This window comes from Sorex fumeus, unplaced genomic scaffold (genome assembly GCF_029834395.1).
Source record: "Sorex fumeus unplaced genomic scaffold, SorFum_2.1 ptg000047l, whole genome shotgun sequence".
NCBI lineage: Eukaryota > Metazoa > Chordata > Mammalia > Eulipotyphla > Soricidae > Sorex > Sorex fumeus.
Genome location: NW_026606104.1, coordinates 53,841,636 through 53,861,857, shown reverse-complemented (window position 1 = coordinate 53,861,857; position 20,222 = coordinate 53,841,636). Strand labels below are relative to the sequence as shown.

General features: G+C 46.2%; 1 protein-coding gene and 1 pseudogene across 2 annotated transcripts; both read right to left on the bottom strand.

Moving 5' to 3' along the window:
• Window positions 1-7,072: 7,072 nt before the first annotated feature.
• NDUFS5 (NADH:ubiquinone oxidoreductase subunit S5) lies at window positions 7,073-17,621 on the bottom strand. 2 transcript variants are annotated; one of them, XM_056123404.1, is made up of 3 exons: window positions 17,475-17,621; window positions 13,733-13,950; window positions 7,073-7,290 (listed from the first exon to the last, which is right to left on the bottom strand). In XM_056123404.1, exons 2-3 carry the CDS (start codon window positions 13,946-13,948, stop codon window positions 7,186-7,188), a joined length of 321 nt encoding a protein of 106 aa, XP_055979379.1. In that variant the 5' UTR covers window positions 13,949-13,950; window positions 17,475-17,621; the 3' UTR covers window positions 7,073-7,185. The 2 variants fall into 2 exon arrangements, with proteins under 2 accessions (XP_055979379.1, XP_055979380.1); XM_056123405.1 differs by having other exon boundaries at window positions 13,733-13,952; window positions 17,501-17,608.
• Window positions 17,622-18,791: 1,170 nt separating this feature from the next.
• On the bottom strand, window positions 18,792-19,240 carry LOC130032118 (protein SYS1 homolog; annotated as a pseudogene).
• Window positions 19,241-20,222: the final 982 nt, after the last annotated feature.

Below are 20,222 nucleotides of genomic sequence, written 5' to 3'. Positions count from 1 at the left end.
AAGACAATCCAACAGGATTTGGTTTCCTTTCATTCTACAACCCGGATCTCAAGAATAAAAGATAACTTGTATTAAAATGGCCTTGATTGATATTCTGCTTCCCTCTCAGGCATTTCCAATTGGCTCTCTGACTTCAAAAAAAAAAATGAGTGCACTGAATCTCATTGTGGACTTAAAATCAAAAAAGCCTGTGTGTAAAGAGCTCAACAAAACAACACAGGGACAATGCCTGCTTAAAGAACTCCCTTTGCTTCTCCACTGATTCATTACTGATTAGTTTAAGAAAATGCTGCTTGGGGCAGGGATGTGGCTCAGTGATAGAGCACTTGCCTTGCCTGTGTGAAGCCCTGGATTTCATTCCTGACATTGTACAAGTCTCTGAGTACTGGGAAGGAACCCCCTAAGCACCAAGCTGGAAAGAGCTCCCAAACACTGCTAGATGTGACCCCAAAACCAAAACCAAACCAAAACAAAACAAAAACAAAAAAGAAAAGAAATGCTGCTGGGGCTAGAGTGATAGTACAGGGGGAAAGAAAGGTACTTGGTTTTCACGCAACTAACTCAGGTTTGAACCTGGTACCATGTATGGTCCTCTGAGTCCTGCCAGGAGTGATCCCTGAGCACAAAGTCCTGAGCACAGATGGGTATGGCCCACCCATAACAAAACAAAACAAAGAGATGCTTCTTAGCTATATATTTTCCCTATAAAACAAGAAACAACCAGGAGCCTTTGATGCCAAATTCCTTCGTTCCAATTTTGAGATTAGGATACAGTGTTCTTTCCCTTTGGAGGAGAACTTTCTATTCAAGTCCTATATGGATTGTGGATGAGGCTCAGCGGTAGAGTTGCATGTGTGAGGCTCAGGATTTGACCCTAGCACGTAAAAGGGGGGAAAATGAAGTCAAGGGGAAAAAATACTGTAGCCTTATAGTGGGTGGGAAATTATAACTCAAAATGCTGCAAGAAAATCAACAAATACTCCAAAACAGAAAAATTACAAAAATGGGGCTGAAGTGATAGAACAGAAGGTAGGGTGCTTGCCTTGCTCACAGCTGACCCAAGTTGATCCCTGGCATCCCAAACCCACTAGCAATAACTCCTGAGTGCAGAACAGGAGTAGCCATTGAGCTCCAGGGGTACTAAAAAGAAAACCGCAGTGGCCCAAAAACAACAGCAAAAATTACAAAATTGATTTCATTTATGATATCATAATACCCTCCCACCCCTCAAAAAAGTCTTAGGAGTTAATAAAGGTAAAAATCTGTACAAATAAATTTTTTCTTTTTCTTTCAGTTTTCCTTTTGGCCACACCCAGTGATACTCAGTGCTTATACCTGGCTCTGCTCAGAGATCACTCCTGCAGTGCTCAGGGAAACTATATATGGTATTGGGGATCGAACTTGGGTCAATCACATGCAAGGCAAGCACCTTAATCCCTGTACTATTTCTTCAGCTCATAAACGAAAACTTAAAAGAAATTAAAGAGGGGGCTGGAGCAATAGCACAGTGGGTAGGGCGTTTGCCTTGCACGCGGCCAACACGGGTTCAATTCCCAGCATCCCATATGGTCCCCTGAGCACCGCCAGGGGTGATTCCTGAGTACAGAGCCAGGAGTAACCTCTGTGCATCACTGGGTGTGTGACCCACAAAGCAAAAAAAAAAAAATTAAAGAAGTCATAAATAAGTGGAAAGTTGTTAATGCTACGAAGATCAATACAACTCTTATTAAAATCCTCCTCCCCACACCAATTTTGTGGGGTTTGTTTTTGGTCTAAAGTAAGTAAAGTAAAGGCCCTCCCGTTGATCATCGATTTGCTCGAGCGGGCCCAGTAACGTCTCCATTGGAGACTTTGTTGTTACTGTGTCTGGCATATCGAATATGCCACGAGGAGCTTGCCAGGCTCTGCCGTGCGGGCGAGATACTCTCGGTAGCTTGCCGGGCTCTCCGAGAGGGGCAGAGGAATCGAACCTGTGATGCTTTGGTGTACTCTGAGCTCTGTACCCAGTGGTTCTTGGGGGACCACACAGTACCCGTGAACAAACCTGAGCGTACTGCATGCAATACATGCACGCATTCAGCCTGCTGAGCCCTCTCTGGTCCTCCAATTGTTATTCTTTGTTTTGTTTTGGAAGGGAGTTTGATCCCTGGCGTCCCGTATGGTTCCCTGAACACTGCTAGAAGTAATTCTTGAGTGTAGAGCAGGAATAACCCTTGAGCATGACCAGGTGTGGGTCAACAAATAAATAACAATAACCAACAAAACAAAACAAAACAAACCCACCCAAATAATAGGCCTTTTTAAGGAGATGAAGATACGGCTCTAGCGACAGCACATGCCTCACATGTAGCAGGTCCTGCATTTGACACTCAGTATTGCAACCCTGCTGAGCACTACCAGGTGAAGCCTGGTGACCCTGGAGTACCACAGGTTATAGTGTTATGGGGCCCCCATTAAAATAATGTTTACTTATTTTATACAAAATATATACTTTTTGAAATAAAGACATTGTTTCAGAAACTATATATTCTGGCCAAAAAGCACTTGAAAAAATGCAACATTACTAATCATTAAGGAAATGTGAATCCAAAGGAGCTCACCACACATCCGGAGTACTATACAGAAAGAACACAAGTGTTGGTCTTGATATGCACTATATAGCAGATCTTAAGGAATTAAGTATTTATTTTATGATCTAACAGTTACACTTCTGAGTGTACATTCAAAGAAAGTGAAAAAAGAGGGTCTCAAAGAGGTATTTGTAGACATAGATTCATAGTAGCGTTATTCACACTAGCTTAAATATGAAAGCAAGTGAATAGATAAGCAAAATGAATATATGCAATGAACACTTTCATATTAAAAGGAAATTATGAAATATGCTACATGAATAAACATTTAGATTATGCTAAATTAAATAAGCTACATAAAAAGACAAATTCCGTATGAGCCTATGTCTATGAGAGTCAAAGTCAAACAGAAAGTAAAATGGTGGTTACAAGAACTGAGAGTGAGGAGGGGGCAGGAATGGGAGATTATTTCATGGAGTGTTTTGGTTTTGCAAGATGACGAGTTTTGGAGATGCAGGATGGTGATAGTAGTACAACTCTATGAATGGGTTAAATACCACTGAACCTTGCACTTAAAAATGGCAGATGGCATTTTTTCATATGACTTCTGAATGCTCTAAATCACTAATCATCAGGGAGATGCAAATCAAAACAATAATGAGATAACATCTCACACCACAGAGGCTGGCACACATCAAAAAGAACAAGAGCCAGAGCGATAGTCCAGTGGGTAGGGTGTTTGCCTTGCATGCGGCCAATCCGGGTTCGATCTTTGGCATTCCATATGGTACCCCAAGCACTGCCAGAAGTAATTCCTGAATGCAGAGTCAGGCATAAACTCAAAGCATCACTGTGTATGACCCAAAAAGAAAAAAAAAAACAGTGCTGGTACAGGTGTGGGGAGAAAAGGAACCCTTATTCATTGTTGGTGGGAATGCAACTGGCCCAGTCTTTTTGGAAAACAATATGGTCATTCCTCAAAAAAAAACTAGAAATTGAGTTTCTATCTGACCCAGCAATACCACTTTTGGGAATATAGCCTGGGGGCCAAAAACACATAGCAGAAACACCATCTGCACTTCTATGTTCATTGTAACACTGTTCACAATAGCCAGAATCTGGAAACAACCTGAGTGCCAGAGAACAGACGACTGGATAAAGAAACTATGGTACATCTACACAATGGAATACTACGCAACTGTTAGGAAAAATGAAGTCATGAAATGGATGGTCATGGAGTGTATTGTGCTGAGTGAAATGAGTCAGGAGAGGAACAGGCACAGAATGATTGCACTCATTTGTGGGATATAAAAATACATAGATGAAGCTAATACCCAAGGACAGTAGAAACAATGGCTGGGAGGACTAGTCCGCTGTTGGAAGCTTTTCAAAAGTGGGGGTGAGGGGGAGGACAGTTGGGATAGACAAGGGATCACTATGACAATGATAGCTGGAAATGATCACTCTGGACAAGAACTGAATGCTGAAAGTAGGTAAAGGGATATGCATGATAACTTTTCAGTACCATAATGCTTATGGGGGTAGGGGAGAGAGAGACAGAGACAGAGACAGTAACACACACACACACACACACACACACACACACAGAGTTATTGCCATAGAAGTAAGGCCTGGGTGATGGGCTGGCAGGAGGAAAACTGGGGATATTGGTGGTGGGAAGTGTGTACTAGTGAAGGGATGGATGTTGGAACATTATATGACTGAAACTCAGTCATGAACAACTTTGTAACCATGTATCTCACAGTAATTTTTTTTTTTTGGCTTTTTGGGTCACACCTGGCAATGCACAGGGGTTACTCCTGGCTCCTGCACTCAGGAGTTACTCTGGGCGGTGCTCAGGGGACCATATGGGATGCTGAGACTCGAACCCGGGTCGGATGCGTGCAAGGCAAATTCCCTCCCCGCTGTGCTGTCACTCCAACCCCATCTCACGGTAATTTAATAAAAATAAATAAATAAATAATGGCAAATGGAAGAGCTGGATAGATAGCTCAATGGCTGAAGCATACGCTTTCCATACAAGAAGCCTGGGCTCAGTGTTTAGCACCATGCTGGGAGTAGCCCATGAGCACCACCAGGTGTGACTTCCTCCAAAAAACCAGGTATCTAGTGGACCCAGAATAGCATAGTGGCTTAGACACCTGCTCTGCAAGTCTAAAGTTGCTTTTAGATTCTCACTTATCACCACATGCACCAAGCATAATTTTGGCAGCTTTGCTGTCTGGGATCTCTGGTACTATAAGCTGTTTCCTGCCAGACCACGGCCAGGTGTACACCAGCACAGCCAAGAGGTATGACGTGGAGAGAACTGCAACTGGAGGTGTTTGAGAGCCATAGCCAAGAAGTGCAGCCCCTGAAGAACAGGTGGAGGCCCTGGACCCTGGGGAGTTCTACAGGACTCGAAGCAAGCACAGCTAGCAAGAGTGTGAACATCCGCACAACAGGAGCCTGTGAGGAGCACTCGCCAGGGGCATGAGAGCCAGAGTGCAGCCCTCAGGGAGCACCAAGGCTAAGTGAGAGCAACTGATCCCAATGTTTGACCCCCTGGCCAGCACCCGAACTGAATGTGCAGGCCCTGGAGCCAGGTGTGTCGATCCCTGCTCCACAGAGGAACAATGAAGATGAGGAGAGAAAATGAAAAAAGGGAGGATGTGCAGCTTGCCTTGCACATGGCCAGACAGATTCAATCCTCAGCATACATACAGTTGTCTCTCCCATCCCTACCTTCTTGAGCCTAACTAGGAAAGATCCCTGAGCGTAGAGCCAGGAGTTAGTTCTGAGCACACCAGTTGTGGCCTCCACTCCCACACCTCCCTACCACCAAAAAAAAAAAAAGGAAAACTAAGGGACCTGAGAAATTATTCAAAGGGCTAAAGTGCATGCTTTGTCTCTGGGAGGCCTGGGTTCAATTTCAAGCACCACATGGTCTTGGAAAGCAGTAGAACAACTCCAAGCACTCATTTGCTATTAATCCTTAAGAACTATCAGGTGTGTCTCCAAGTTCAAAACCAGAAACAACAAAGACCAGAGCTGTCTCGAAGGACCAGATGCATGCTTTGCATACAGGAACTATGCGTGACACCGCATAGTTTCCCAACACCAATCATCACCAGGAACAACCACCAAGAAGTTGCACTGTCAGCTGTGCATGACAACCCCACCTGTAGCCTAAAATGCAGATCCTCAGAATTTTTTTTTTTTTTTTGCTTTTTTGGGTCACACCCGGCGATGATGCATAGGGGTTACTCCTGGCTCTGCACTCAGGAGTTACTCCTGGCGGTGCTCAGGGGACCATATGGGATGCTGGGAATCGAACCCGGGTCGGCCACGTGCAAGGCAAATGCCCTACCCGCTGTGCTATCTCTCCAGCCCCCCAGAAAATATTTTTAATAAAAAGAGGTGATACATTTTTGCCTTATACCTATTTTACCACAATTAAAAGAGCTGGGAAAAAATGCCTTAGCATATCTAAAATTTCCATCATAGTCTATTTGTATTTTGCTTGTTCTTTGGCTTTTGATAACACCCAGATGTGCTCAGGGCTTACTCCTGGCTATGATCAGGATCACTTTAAAATTTTTTTTTCGGGTTCACTCTTTATGGTGCTCAGGGGACAGTACGTGGTACCAGGGATTGGGTTGAGCCCAAGTCAGCTGCATGCAAGGCAAGCACTTTAACCACTGCACTCTCTGACCCCATATTAATTTAAGGCTCACATTTTTTTTCTAAATCTTTTCTCTTGTAAACATGTCAACAAAAAGATGACATGTTAACTATCCTAATACACTACCAATATAAAATATAACATAGCAAACCAAACCATGGTATTGCTTCTTCAAAATTAAGATTCCTAAATTGGGCATTCTCTTATCCTCAAGTTAGATTTCTTTTTTAAAAAAAAATATTTATTTTTTGCTTTTTGGGTCACACCTAGTGATGCCCAGGGGTTATTCCTGGTTCTGCATTCAGGAATTACTCCTGGCGGTGCTTAGGGGACCATATGGGATGCTGGGAATCGAATCTGGGTTGGCCGCGTGCAAGACAAGTACCATCCCCCTTGTTCTAGCTCTCTAGTCCCTAAATCCCATTTTAATGGAAAACAAACCAGAATTAAAACGCCAAGAATGCAGACTATTACACAAATAAATATCTTACAAATATCACATATAAGTCTGAGGAGCACATAGCAAATGCTTAAAGGTTGTAGCACATGCTGCGTATGTGAGAGCTGCTGGCTCAGTTCCCAGCACCACATGGTCCCCCACCACCAGCAGTGTGTCCCCAGTTGAAAAAGCAAAACAAAAGCAACAAAACTACCACACGTACATTAAGCGGTCATTAAGCGTTGCTTATTATTTCCCAGATGCTAATTATAATTATACACAGGTAAAGGCAGTTTTCCAAAGTTAAAAAAAAAAAGGTTTCAATCTCATTATACAAAGACAAGTCCAATAAATAAATAAATAAATAAATAAAACAAATAGGGTGGAGTAAATTTTTATTTTCAGACACTTTCACAAAGAAGCTTCTCAGTGGCTAAGCTCTCCAGTGGGGAGAAGAGCAGGGTTCCCCGCAGCGTCCCCAGCGGCTCCGCTCAGGGCCGGGGCTCCTCTTGGCCAGAGTGGTGAGGCGGAGGAGTGTACTTTCCTTCCTTTATTAGCTTATCCCGCTGCTTCCTGATGGCATTCAGGCGACGGATCTGTCAGAGAAAAAAAAACAACACTTATTTCCTTTAGAAATAAAAACTGGGGGGGGGGGAGGGGAAGGGCAGGGAAGGACTGACTACACCGAGAGGTGCTCAGGGGACCATATATGGTGCTCAGGATTTGAACCAGGGCTGGTAGCATGCAAGGCAATGTCTTCCTGCTGTACTATCTTGCTGGACCAAGAGGAAAATAAGTATTTAAATGAGGAAGAGCACTAGAGAGGGCTGGAGAAGTGGGTGAAAACTGTTTTCATGTTTAAACTATGGAAGCTCTTCACCGTAAAGGATCTCTGAGACAAAGTTATCTTTAGCGAACTAAGTTGAGGACCTACGTTGGGGTTCAGTGGTAGGGGACCTGCATGAGTCTAAGAGTTGGATCCCAGCCACCTCCCTGCGTGCCAAGTGTGCTGCAGTCACTCAATCATTTTGGGGTCTGTGGCACCAGAACCAAGTGTGTCTGAGCCCTGGTCATTGCAACATGAAAGAAGTGGGAAAAATTATTTTAGTAAAAAACAAATTAAAGGGGCTGGAGCTATAGTACAGCGGGTAGGGCGTTTGCCTTGCATGCAGCCGACCCGGGTTAGATTCCCAGCATCCCATATGGTCCCCTGTGCACTGCCAGAGTAATTCCTGAGTGCAGAGCCAGGAGTCACCCCTGTGCACCCTGTGCACTGCCAGGTGTGACCCAAAAAGCAAAAAAAAAAAAAAAAAAAAACAAAAAAAAAACCCCCAAAAAATTAAAGAAAAATAAATTGAAACCAGTTCCCAAGGTTGTTTAATTTTTGGTTCTGTTTTCCCTAGAACCAATGCTCATAGTTGGTGTATGCACAAGCAGTGCATTACAGACGGCAGCAGAAAAGGCTGGACACTGAAAGCTGCAGTCCCAAAGTTTTTAACAATATCTTTGCATACCGCTTTGAAAACTAGTAATGAAAATGTTCCTACTCTAAGGCTGCAGAGATAGTACAGGGGTCAACACACTTGCTTTGCACCTGGCCAACCCACTTGATCTCAGCACCACACACGGTACCCTAAGCACCACCAGGTGTCATCCCAGAGCACAGCAGGTGTGGCCCCCAAATCTCCCCACACCAAACAAACACCATAAAACCATTAAGAAACACACTTGTACATGGTAAAATCTTTAATGTTAAAGTCGAGGCCCTACAGGTCTGTATTCCTGACCGCTCTACTGAAAGTGACCCAGCTGCTGCTGACTCTTTATTCTCCAGAGAACGAACAGGGAGAGCCCACGTGAGGGCATTTACCACAGTGAAATGAAGAGTCATCTAGGCTCGGCCACTAGTCATTGCTGAGCCCTGCCTCGCCTTCTCTCTGCAGAGGACTTGCTTCCAGGAATGCCAAACTCCCCAAGACTATAGGAGAGTCACAGTTCAGGATCAAGGATTCCATGATACAGAAAACAAACAAACAAAAATCCCCAATAGTACAGTGGGTAGGGCACTTGCCTTGCACACAGATGACCCAGGTTCAATCCCCAGAATCCCAGATGGTCCCCCGAGCATCCCTGAACACAGAGCAAGGAGTAACCACTGGCACCACCAGGTGTGACCACACAACAAAACCAAAAATATGACACAGGAAACAGACTACCCGATTCTGGAAGCAACTTCCTATTCTCAAAAACCTGCAGCAAGGGGCTGGAGCGATAGCACAACGGGTAGGGCGTTTGCCTTGCAAGCGGCCGACTTGGGTTCAATTCCCAGCATCCCATATGGTCCCCTGAGCACTCAGGAGTAATTCCTGAGTGCAAAGGCAGGAGTAACCCCTATGCATCGCTTGGTGTGACCCAAAAAGAAAAAAAAATCAGCAGCAAGAAGAAATCTGAGGGTCCAGGGAACGCTCCGTGGCTAAAAGCATGTGCAAGTGTGAGACCAGGAGTCGGCTGCCCAGTACCACCCACAGGCACCAAGTACAGTCCTGGGAGCACCTGCTGTTCAAGCACACGTGAGGAGCAGTGACACCACCCAGTGAACACACAGCGAGAATGTGCATGAGCACCAGCAGATGTGATCTCCTGTGGGCAAGGGTGCAAGCCATGCAACTAAACTGTACGACACCTGATCATGACAATAATTGCAACAAAGGGAAGAGGAGGACAGAAAAAGGAAATTGAAACTGATTTATTACTTATAGGGCCTTCTTTTCAAGACTTTATATCCCAATACCCTTCCCTAGATTTCTCTCTCCAGCTCATGCACTTAATGTTTCCTCTGCCGGGAACATTCTTCTCTCGTATTCATGTGGTTCACTTCTTTTTTGTTGTTTGTTTTGAAGACATACCCGGCGATGCTCAGCTGTTACTCCTGGCTCTGCACTCAGAAATCACTCATGGTGGGCTGGGAGTGACCATATGGGATGCTGGGGATTGAACCTGGGATTGGCTATGTGCAAGGCAAATGCCTTACCCACTATACTATCATTCCAGACCCAATGCCGTTCACTTGTTAAGTTTCTGTTCAAATGTCTTCTGCTGGCTAAGCATTTCTCTAACCATCCTCTCTTTAAAATATAAATAAAAGAGGGGTTGGAGTAATAGCACAGCAGGTAGGACATTTGACTTGCACTTAGTCAACCTGGGTTTGATACCCGGCACCCCATATGGTCCCCCAATCCAAGCTATGAGCACTGCTGGATGTGGCCCAAAACAAAATAATTAAGAAGTAAATAAAAGAGCATCCTCTTAGCTCCTACAAATGAGTCAGTGCTTTTACCCTTCTGCTGATTCTCCCACTGTAGTTTTCAACACTTGACATGCAGTTTTTTTCTAATTAAAAAAATTTTTTTCTTGGCTTGCAATCCTATCATTAGTGGTTTCATCTTTTTTTTATATATATAACCATTTTTTTTAATTGAATCACCATGAGCTACAGTTATAAAACTTTCATGTTTGAGTTTTTTGAGTTTCAGTCACACAATGATCGAACACCTGTCCCACAACCAGTATACATTTTCCACCACCAATGTCCCCAGTATCCCTCCCCTCCACCTCTATGGCAGACAACTTCCCTCTTACTCTCTCTCTACTTAAGGGTATTGTGGCTTGCAATACAGATAGTGAGAGGCCATCATGTGTAGTTCTTTATTTACTTTCAGCACACATTTCCCATCCCGAGCGATCCCTCTAGCCACCATTGACTTAGTGATCCCTTCTCTATCCCAGATGCCTTCTCCCCCAGCTCATAAGGCAGGCTTCCAACCATGGAGTAATCTTTCTGGCGCTTGTCTACTGTGCTTGGGTGTTAGTGTCATATTATGGTATTTTATATTCCACAATCATTCGTGGTTTCTTATGGACATCATTCTGACACCACACCCACCTCCCATCTCAATTGTGTCAGTTCTCCTACCTTTGGATCTTTGTTGCGGCCTCACTGTGTATCTTTAAGTTCCACATATGAGAGAGATAATTCTGTATTTGCACCTTTTATTCTAACTTCACTCAGCATGATATCCTCTAGTTCTATCCACATTGCTACAAACTGCGTGAGGTTGTTCTTTCTCAGAGCTGCCTGGTATTCCTTTGGGTATATATATATATATATATAAGTTCTTGATCCATTCATCTGTAGTTGGGGCATTATGGTTTGCAATACATATAGTGAGGGGATTGTTTGGACTGTTTCTATATCCTGGCTATTGCACTAAGTGCAGTGATGAACCAAGGTGTGCATATATCCTTTAGAATTAATGTTTCCGTGTTTTAGGGATAGATGTCAAGAAGAGGTATTGCTGGATCATAAGGGAGTTATAGTCCTATTTTTTTTTTTTTGAGAAAACTCCATATTGCTTTTAATAGAAGTTGAACTAGATAGCATTCCCACCACCAGCGGATGAGGGTTCCTTTCTTCCTTTCTCACTACAACACCACCAACACTGGACATACTACTTTTTTTTTTTTTTTCGCTTTTTGGGTCACACCCGGTGATGCACAGGGGTTACTCCTGGCTCTGCACTCAGGAGTTACTCCTGGTGGTGCTCAGGGGACCATATGGGATTGCATTGCTGGGAATGGAACCCGGGTCGGCTACATGCAAGGCAAATGCCCTACCCGCTGTGCTATCTCTCCAGTCCCTGGACATACTATTTTTAAACTTGAGTTTTCTGCTCTTCTTGGAATATAAGCAACACAGAGCACGAATTACTTGCCATTTTTCTTGTTATATTCCTAGTGCCTAAATAGTTCCTACTATAACAGGTGATGTAACAAATATTTTCTAAGTGACTGACTACATTTTCACAAAGATATAAAGAGTTAGTACATAATTTCAACAGAAAACTTCTAGGTATCCAAAATACTGATATAAATCGTAAGCATTACTTATTTATTTTAGATGTTGCTGGGAATCAAACTCAGATATCACATACATAAGTATTCTACAACTGATCCTATATCCTGGTCGAGAAAAAAACTTTTTTTTTTTAATGTAGGAGTACTGCTATTTATTCAGCCACTGATTAGCTGATTGAATTGGGCATGAACTCCACCCTGGTTGAAATTTTAACCATTTTTACGTGTGTTGTGTGTGCATATGCACCCCAGGGCCCCAGGCCCTCTCACACTCAGGAATATGCTACCCCACTGAGCTACATTTCCAGCTCAGGACCACTCATTTTCCGCCTTTCTTTCCCACCTGTCTTTTCTGCTATGCTAACTGCACACGCAGGTGCTGTTCTGGTACACATCTGGTTGCAGAATGACCCCTGGTTGTGGTACTTGCACTCTAGGTTCTGGTGCTGGTCAGGGAGCACACTTTGTTGGCATGCCACCATGCCCAAATGGCAATACCCCTGAGCTGCACTTGGCATGTGGGACAGTGCTGGGGATGAACTCACGGTCTAAACCTTGCAAGGCAGAGACTCTACCACAAAACTCTCCCATGGCCCCCAAGACTACATTCTTACAGAAACCAAAACCCAAATAAATGGGGGCTGGAGAGATAGTTCAGGGTTGACGCTTGCCTTGCATGATGTCAACTCCAGTTTGATACCCAGCATCATACCTGGTCCTCTGGAATAGGCCCTGACCACTGCCGACTGTGGCTCCCAAACCCAAAACAAATAAACCAAAATCAAAAATAAATACATTGCAAACGCTAGCTATGCACTGGCTAATAATCATTCACTATCCTTCAGTATTAATCATTTAAAAATCAATATACATGCCCAAGCGATACAGTACAGTGGGTAGGGCATTTGCCTTGCACATGGCCAACTAGGGTTCTATTCCCGGCATTCCATATGGTCCTCCTGAGCATTCCCAGGAGTCATTTCTGAGTGCAGAGCCAGGAGTAACACCTGAGCATCTCCAGGTATGACCCAAAAAGAAAATGGAAAACACACACACACACACACACACACACACACACACACAGAGCGTGGGGATAGTATACCGGGTAGGGCAACAGCCTACAGCCAACCCGGGGTTTCATCTCCAGCACCTGAGCCTGTCAGGAGTGATCGCTAAGTGCAGAGGAAGAAACAAGCCCTGAGCACAACTGGGTGTCGCCCCAAAACAACAATGGCAACAACAAAAATAATAATATACGGACACAATATAAAATTGTTACCTCTTTCCTTCCAAGTTTGGTTTAACTTTAACCACATGCAAACAGCAGATATTAAAAAGATACAAAATTAGAAAAATCTTGGTTCTGGGGGTCATACCAGAATGTGCCAGGAGCTAATCCTGACACAATGCCCAGGGTTACTTCCTGAGTGCTAGAAGTATCATGCACACCCAGGACTCCTTGTGCAAAGCAAGCACTCCAGTCCTCCAAACCACCTCTCTGGCCCAGAAACCACAACTGAGGGATATGTCCGTAAGAAAGTGTAAGCGCGACATCTTATTATGACATCTTATTATCTCATTCCTACTTCAGACAAACTGGCAGGCTTCCGAATGTAGCCTGCCCACACGGCAGAGTCTGGCAAACTCCCCGTGGCGTACCCAATATGCCAAATACCAGTAACAATGATGGGTCTCATTGTCCTAAAGAGCCTTGAATATAATCTCAGGGCTAGGATGAAGGAGACGTTACTGGGGCCTGCTCCAGGCAATCGACGAATAACAGGATGGTTGTGATTCGTAAGAAAGTACATGCTTAGGATGTATGAGGGCTTGGATACCATCCCCAGCAAGGAAAGAAAAAAGCTCTGGCCTGAGAAAAAGACAGCTACTGTTAGGGCCAGAGTGAAGCATGCTGGGTAGGGTGCTTGCTCTGCCCATGGATAACTCAGGTTCCAAGCCCGGCATCCCATATGTTCCATGAGCCCTGCCACAAGTGATTCCTGAGCAGAGCCAAGAGTAAGCCCTGAGCACTGCCACATGTGACCAAAACAAAACAGAACAAAACCAAAATAAAAAAGGGTGAAAAAAAAAAGAAAACAGCTCGTCTTTCCATCACTTTCTCACCGTTTTCTGCCGAAGCAGACATTCGACGAAATCATCGTATTCTATCTTGCACTCCTTCTCTGCTCGCGTGCCACCAATCCCATGTGCGCACTCTATCCATTCTTTTTCAAAAGCATGGCATCGACTTGGAATCTTGTGAGGCTGCTCAGCGCTCTGGATTGTCATCCAGCGGTCTAAGTTAATCCCCAGTCTTTTCTGTACATCGAAGAAAGGCATGGCTGAAATGGAAGACAAGAATGCTGTAACACTGCAATCAGACCAGCAACTTCTATTGTTTTGTGTTTTTTGGAGACCACCCCCAGAAGTACTCAAGCCTTACTACTGACTCTGTGTTCAGGGATCACTCCTCACAGGGCTCAGGGAATAGACAGTATGATGCTGGGAACAGAAACCACAACGGCCACATGCAAGGCACATGCCTCACCCACGTACAATCTCTCCAGCGCTCCCCCCCGATCAATAATTTCTAAGAATGAGATAGTCACGCTAAGGATATTTTATACTATTCTCCCAATTCCTTCTTTTTTTTGGGGGGGGGGGAGCACACCCAAAGGTATTCAAGGCTGACTATTGGATTTATGTTCACAGATCACTCCTGGCCCTACACACTGCACTACTGCTCTGGTCCTCCAAATTTGTTATTTTTAAAAAAGTTAACTGTATTTTATATATTTATTTGGGTTTTGGGCCACAATCAGCAGTGCTCAGGGAATAAACCTGACAGATTTGGGGACCATCTGGGGTCCCAGGGATTGGACCCAGGTCAGATACATGCAAGGCAAAAGCCCTACCTGCTATACTATTTTTCAGCAACATTCTTTCAATTTCTTCACAGCAAAATTTTTCAATAGATTCTTTCTGTATACAGTAGATGAGTAATTTTTTTTAAGTGTTTTTGGGTCACTCCCAGCAATGTTCATTACTCCTCACTCTGCACCCTGGTGGGCGCGGGGGACCACATAGGACAGCAGGGATTAAACCTGTGTTGGCCATGTATAAGGCAAATGCCCTATGTGCTATACCATCTCTCTGACCTGATGAGCAATTTCTGGGCCTTCACAAGACCCCAGGAAAAGAGAACCGGAACGGAAAAACATGTAATAATCCCCCAATAGTAGTCATCTTTACCAAACGTTTAAAAACAGTGGGAGTGTTTTGACCTAATAATCCTAAATCTTTGAAAGAGATCTAAAAATATAACTAAAAAGATTTAAAATGAGAAATTACAGGGCCTTACAGGATGGGGGTGGAGCCGGCCCTTTCCTCCCCATTCCAACGAGACCCAAAGTCGCCACCCATGAATGGCCTTTCTGGCTCGTGATCAAGCTGCTTAACGGTCAGGATCCCAGAGACTCAGGAACAAATCTCGGAACCCAGCAGGTTTTGGCAGAAATCCCTCCAGATTTAATTGTTAAAATTTCGGAATTTCAAAATCGTGTGGCCACTACTGCAGCCACGTGACATCCTATGTTATTCATAACCAGCAACAGAAAACAAATTGTCTACTGCTGCCTTTTCAGCAGATCTGAATGTTGGGATAAAATCCCAAATAATAATGGTGGGTCTGGTGTCAAAATATTGAATGTGATCAAAGTAGAGAGAGTAATGTGGAAATCATCTGCCTCACAGGTAGGGGGAGGGTGTGAGATGGGGGTATACTGGAGTTGTTGGGGGTGGAGAATGGGCACTGGTGAAGGTATGGGTGTTTCATTGTATGACCGAGACTTAGACCCAGAAGCTTTGTAACTGCTCTCATGGTGATTCAATAAATAAAATTATAAAAAATGAAAAAAAAAAAAGTAAGGTGGAGTTCATGCGCAATTCAGTCAGCTAATCAGTGGCTGAATAAATAGCAGTATTCCTACATTAAATAAAAGAGAGAAATTAAAAAGACTGTACAATTTTTCTATTCACACCAACTTGGGTGAAAGACACTTCAAAAAAGTTGTCTGAGATCTGCATCCCTCCTCATATCTCTGAGGAGTACTTAGCATACCACTGTAACATATGATCTCCTAGAACGCTTCCCCCTTGAACAAGTGTCATGAAGCCAGCGATCTGATGGAGGCTCAGTAAGAGCTGGGGTGGAGTGAGAAGGCAGGAGCTACAAAGAACTTAAGCACATAACAAGGTAAAATGGATGATTAAACCCAGAACCCACCATGGGCCGAAGAGATAGTACCAAGCTAGGATGCTTAACATGCATGTGGTCCACCTATGTTCAATCCCCAGCAACCCATGGCTCCTCTCTCCTCAGTACCAAGGACCAATCCAGAAGACAGAGTTGGCATAGCCCCTCAACATTTTTGGGTGTGGCCAAAAAAACTCCAAACTCCAATTAATCAATCCAGTATACATTTAGTAGAAGTGTGTTGGGGGAAATAATATACATAGAACATAGTTAATTGGCATGGCACTACAACTTGTGTTAATTACGCCACATCCAAGCATGAGTCACCAGTGGTAAGCTCCAGCGTCAACGTGTTAAATGAAAAAAACGGGGGGGGGGGGGGTCATGTATAATGTGAAAGACAGTATGAAAGATATTTACATTTAAATTTTTATAGTTAAAAAAAAATTCTCCCCTTCGCTACATCCAGTGGTGATCAGGGGTTACCTGTGGCTCTACACTCAGGGATCACTCCTGGTGGACTCAGGGAACCATACAGGGTACCGGAATCAAACGTGGATTGACTGCGCACAGCAAGCGCCTCACTGAAATGTTGTTCTGGCCCCCTAAATTTAAATTCATTAATTTTTCTACCTATTCTCTCAGTCACTTGTGACATATCATTCCAGGTACTGCGTTGGGGTAGAGGAGCAAGAGGCTGCCGCAGTCCTAAGTACAGGGATGCAAACACACACACACACACACACAGAGGGATGCAAACATACACACAGGATGCTACACACACAGGAATGCTACACACACACACACACATACACAGAGATGCTATACACACACACAAACAGGAATCTACACATACACGGGAATGCTCACACACATACACACATACACACACACACACAAGGATGCTACATACACACATACACAAACACACACCCCACCACCCACCACCCCCGGAAGTAGGAGATTGGTAGTCAGGGGGGTAAAAAGTGCCCAGATGCCCAGAGTCTAGAAGATACTTTTCATACGGATCCAAGGGTTGGCGAGGTCATAGGGAACGAGCATATGCTTTGCATGCAGGAGGCCCATTCGGATCAGGTACCGGATGGTCCCCCAACAGTACTGGGCGCGACCCTCGAGGGCTAAGTCGAGAGTAACCCTGGACTCAGTGGGTCCCCCCAAATAAACCAACAGCACGGGCTGAGTTCGCCGAGCACGGCTGGGTGGACAGACCTCCACTCCCGGGTCACCGCGCGACTAGCAGCAGGAAACGCCGGGGGCGTGCGGGGGCCGAGGCGGGCCGGGACCCCGCCGCAGCAGGGTGCGTGGGGGCCGGGAATGAGACGCGCCGAGAACGCAGGGCAAAGGAGCGTCAAGAGAGACGCAGGTGGTCTGCACTGAGCACGCAGTGAGCCTGGAGAGAGCCCCGAACGGGCGCGGTGCACAAGGTGGGTGACATTGGCTCTGCAGGTCACGGGGCCTGGGGACGCAGGAAGCAGGCCCGGGGCCGGGCCTCGGAGCGCCGGGCAGCCGGCGAGGCAGAAGGAAGGGACAGAAACCGCGGAGGGGAGGACCCGCGACTAGACCTCCCCGCGGACGCCGCCGCTGCCTCACCGTCCTGCCTCCGTGCCCTTGTCTCCTCGTTGGCGCCGCTCCCCGACGACCCGCGGACCCAGCGGAGACCTGCCGCAAAGGACGCCGGCAGCACGACACTTGCAGCGCGACGCCGGGAGGCAGCCTGCTCTCCGCCCTCGCGCCCCCGGTAACCATAGAGACCAAGCCAGTCGCGCTGCGCCTGCGCCGGGCGTGCGGCTCGCTCTGTGCCCGACGGCTCCGCAGCTCGGGGGCTCGGCCCAGGCTACACCCGGGAAGTAACTTGCACACGAGCCGGGGAAGAGCGCGTCCAGCGAGGAGCGCGCTTCCTTGGCACGCGGGGAACCCGGGTTCTATCTCCGGTATCCCCTAGTGTTCCCCGAGCACCGCCAGAGTGATTCCGGAGCGCAGAGCCAGGACTTACCCCTGAGCATCGCCGCTCGGATGTGGCCCAGACCACCCCCCAGACCACCCACCATTCCCTTCTCACCGCCCCCAACAACAACAAAAAACTGCACACACCCTCCCGGTATGTGGTTAATAAACTAATGGCCTGTGCACCGGGTCTGGGTTCAGATTTTGACTGCATTTCTGTAGGTCCTTGAAAAAGTTTCGGCTCTGCGTTTAGGAAGGGGTTGGGGGACCCTATAAAGTGCAGGGAATTGAACCCGTTGGGCTGCGTGCAAGACAAGGGCCCACCCGCTATACTATCTAGTTTTTTTCTCTCCCCTCCCCTTCCCTTCCCCCCCTTCCCTTCCTCCTCCTTGGGAAAGCTTCTTAGCCTCACTACGCTTCAGTTTCTTCCATTTTTATTTATTTTTCCCCATCCAGAGAGCCGTTTTTGGTTTTGTTTTCTCTGGATTTGGGGCCACAGTTGGTGGTGCTCAGGGCTTACTTTTGATTCTTTGCTCAGGGATCACTGCTGACAGGCTCAGGAGACCATATGGGATGCTGGGGATCGAAGTTGGGCTGACTTTATGCAATGGAAATGCCTTACCCACTGTACTATCTCTCTGGCTCCTGTACTTGATTCCCTCACCCCTGAAATACCAGGCTGCTGACAGGAATGGTGTTGGCCCAGGAGTGACATGCTTCCATTTCTGCTACTCCCCTGTAAGTGATCCCTTTTGCTGACTGCCCAGACACCAAGGCTCCTGCAGACAGAAGCGGTTCTCGCAGCCTGCTACCTGTCAGGGCTCTCACTACATCTCCCAACACTAGCAGACTTCACATTGCCAGGTCTCTGCTCAGACCTGGGCTGGACCTCATCTGGAGGGTCTGAGCAACCCAAGGTGTTGGCAGAACCAAGTGCCCACTAGGGTGTCCAAAGAACTGAGTCTAGATATTGGACTTGGGAGCTGACTTGAGAGGGAGCCCCTCAAGTTCCTTCTGAATGCACAGGTATTCCCAGTCAACGGCTGTGAGTGCGGTGCACATGATTCCGACCAGCCACTAGTCACGGCAGAGCTCAGGAACTCCAGCACCAGCAGCCCAGAAGATGAAAGACATGGATAGTGACTGTAAAATCCAGGTAGTGCTTCTCTCACCAGACGAAGTACAGCAAGCCCAGGGCACAGGCAAGGGTTAAGCACACTGTGAAGAACCAGCCTGGATGGGGTGGAAAAGCCCAAGATTTGGCTGTCAAACATGGTCCAGTGAAGATTTGCTCTACACCAGCCAGCCTAACACTAGCCACAAACCTGGTAAGCCATAATAGTCAGCATGAAGACAGTTGGCCACAAGATTAGCAAAGGGTCATAAATCTAGCTGTGGAAGTGGCCTGCCATGCCTCCAAGTATAACAACGAGGCCTGACCTCACTGACACTCAACATTTTCCTCACATTAAGATAATATTGCCCTCCAGGGGCTTGGGAGATAGCACAGTGGGTGAGCACTTGCTTTACACGTGGCTGATCCGGGTTTGTCCCGGCATCCCATATGGTCCCCCCAAGCATAGCCAGGAGTAATTCCTGGGCACAGAGCCAGGAGTAAAACTCTGTTCACTGCCAGGTGTGTCCCCAAACAGAAAACAAAACAAAAAACTGTCCTCCAAGGTCCTTGCCTGTGGCCAAAGCAGGTTTGATCCTCAGCATCCCGTATGTTCCCCTGAGCACCCCCAGGAGTGATTCCTGAGTTCACTGTAGTACTGCACTGTCCTCCCATTGCTCATCGATTTGCTCGAGCGGGCACCAGTAATATTTCTATTGTGAGATTTTTTGTTACTGTTTTTGGCATATTGAATACACTACAGGGAGCTTGCCAGGCTCTGCCATGCGGGCAGGATACTCTTGGTAGCTTGCCGGGCTCTCTGAGAGAGATGGAGGAATTGAACCTGTGTCAGCCGCATGCAAGGCAAATGCCCTACCCGCTGTGCTATAGCTCCAGTCCTGGAAATAATCCCCGAGTACCACAGGATATACCCCCCCCCATCATCCCCTCTTCCAAATTACCTGTGGTGCTCAGGGGCTACTTCTAGTTTTGTGCTTATGGGTGATTTCTTTTTCTTTTCTTTTTTCTTTTTTTGGAGGAGGGGGCACACCTGACAATGCTCAGGGGTTACTCCTGGTTCTGTACTCAGGAATTACTCCTGACAGTGCTCAGGGGACCATATGGGATGCTGAAGATCAGATACAAGTTGGCCTCTCAGAGGTCATTTCATTTCTTTGTGTGTGGGGGTGGGGTGGGCAGGGGACACACCCGGTGATGCTCAGGGATTATTCCTGGATCTGCACTCAGAAAATACTCCTAGCAGCGTTTGGGGGAACAAA

Excerpts from the sequence above, each read along its gene's own strand:
- NDUFS5 (XM_056123404.1), bottom strand. The coding sequence starts at position 13,948 with ATGCCTTTCTTCGATGTACAGAAAAGACTGGGGATTAACTTAGACCGC. Across the intron at positions 7,291-13,732 it reads GTCTGCTTCGGCAGAAAACG|ATCCGTCGCCTGAATGCCAT; the intron begins GTGAGAAAGTGA and ends TTTCTCTGACAG.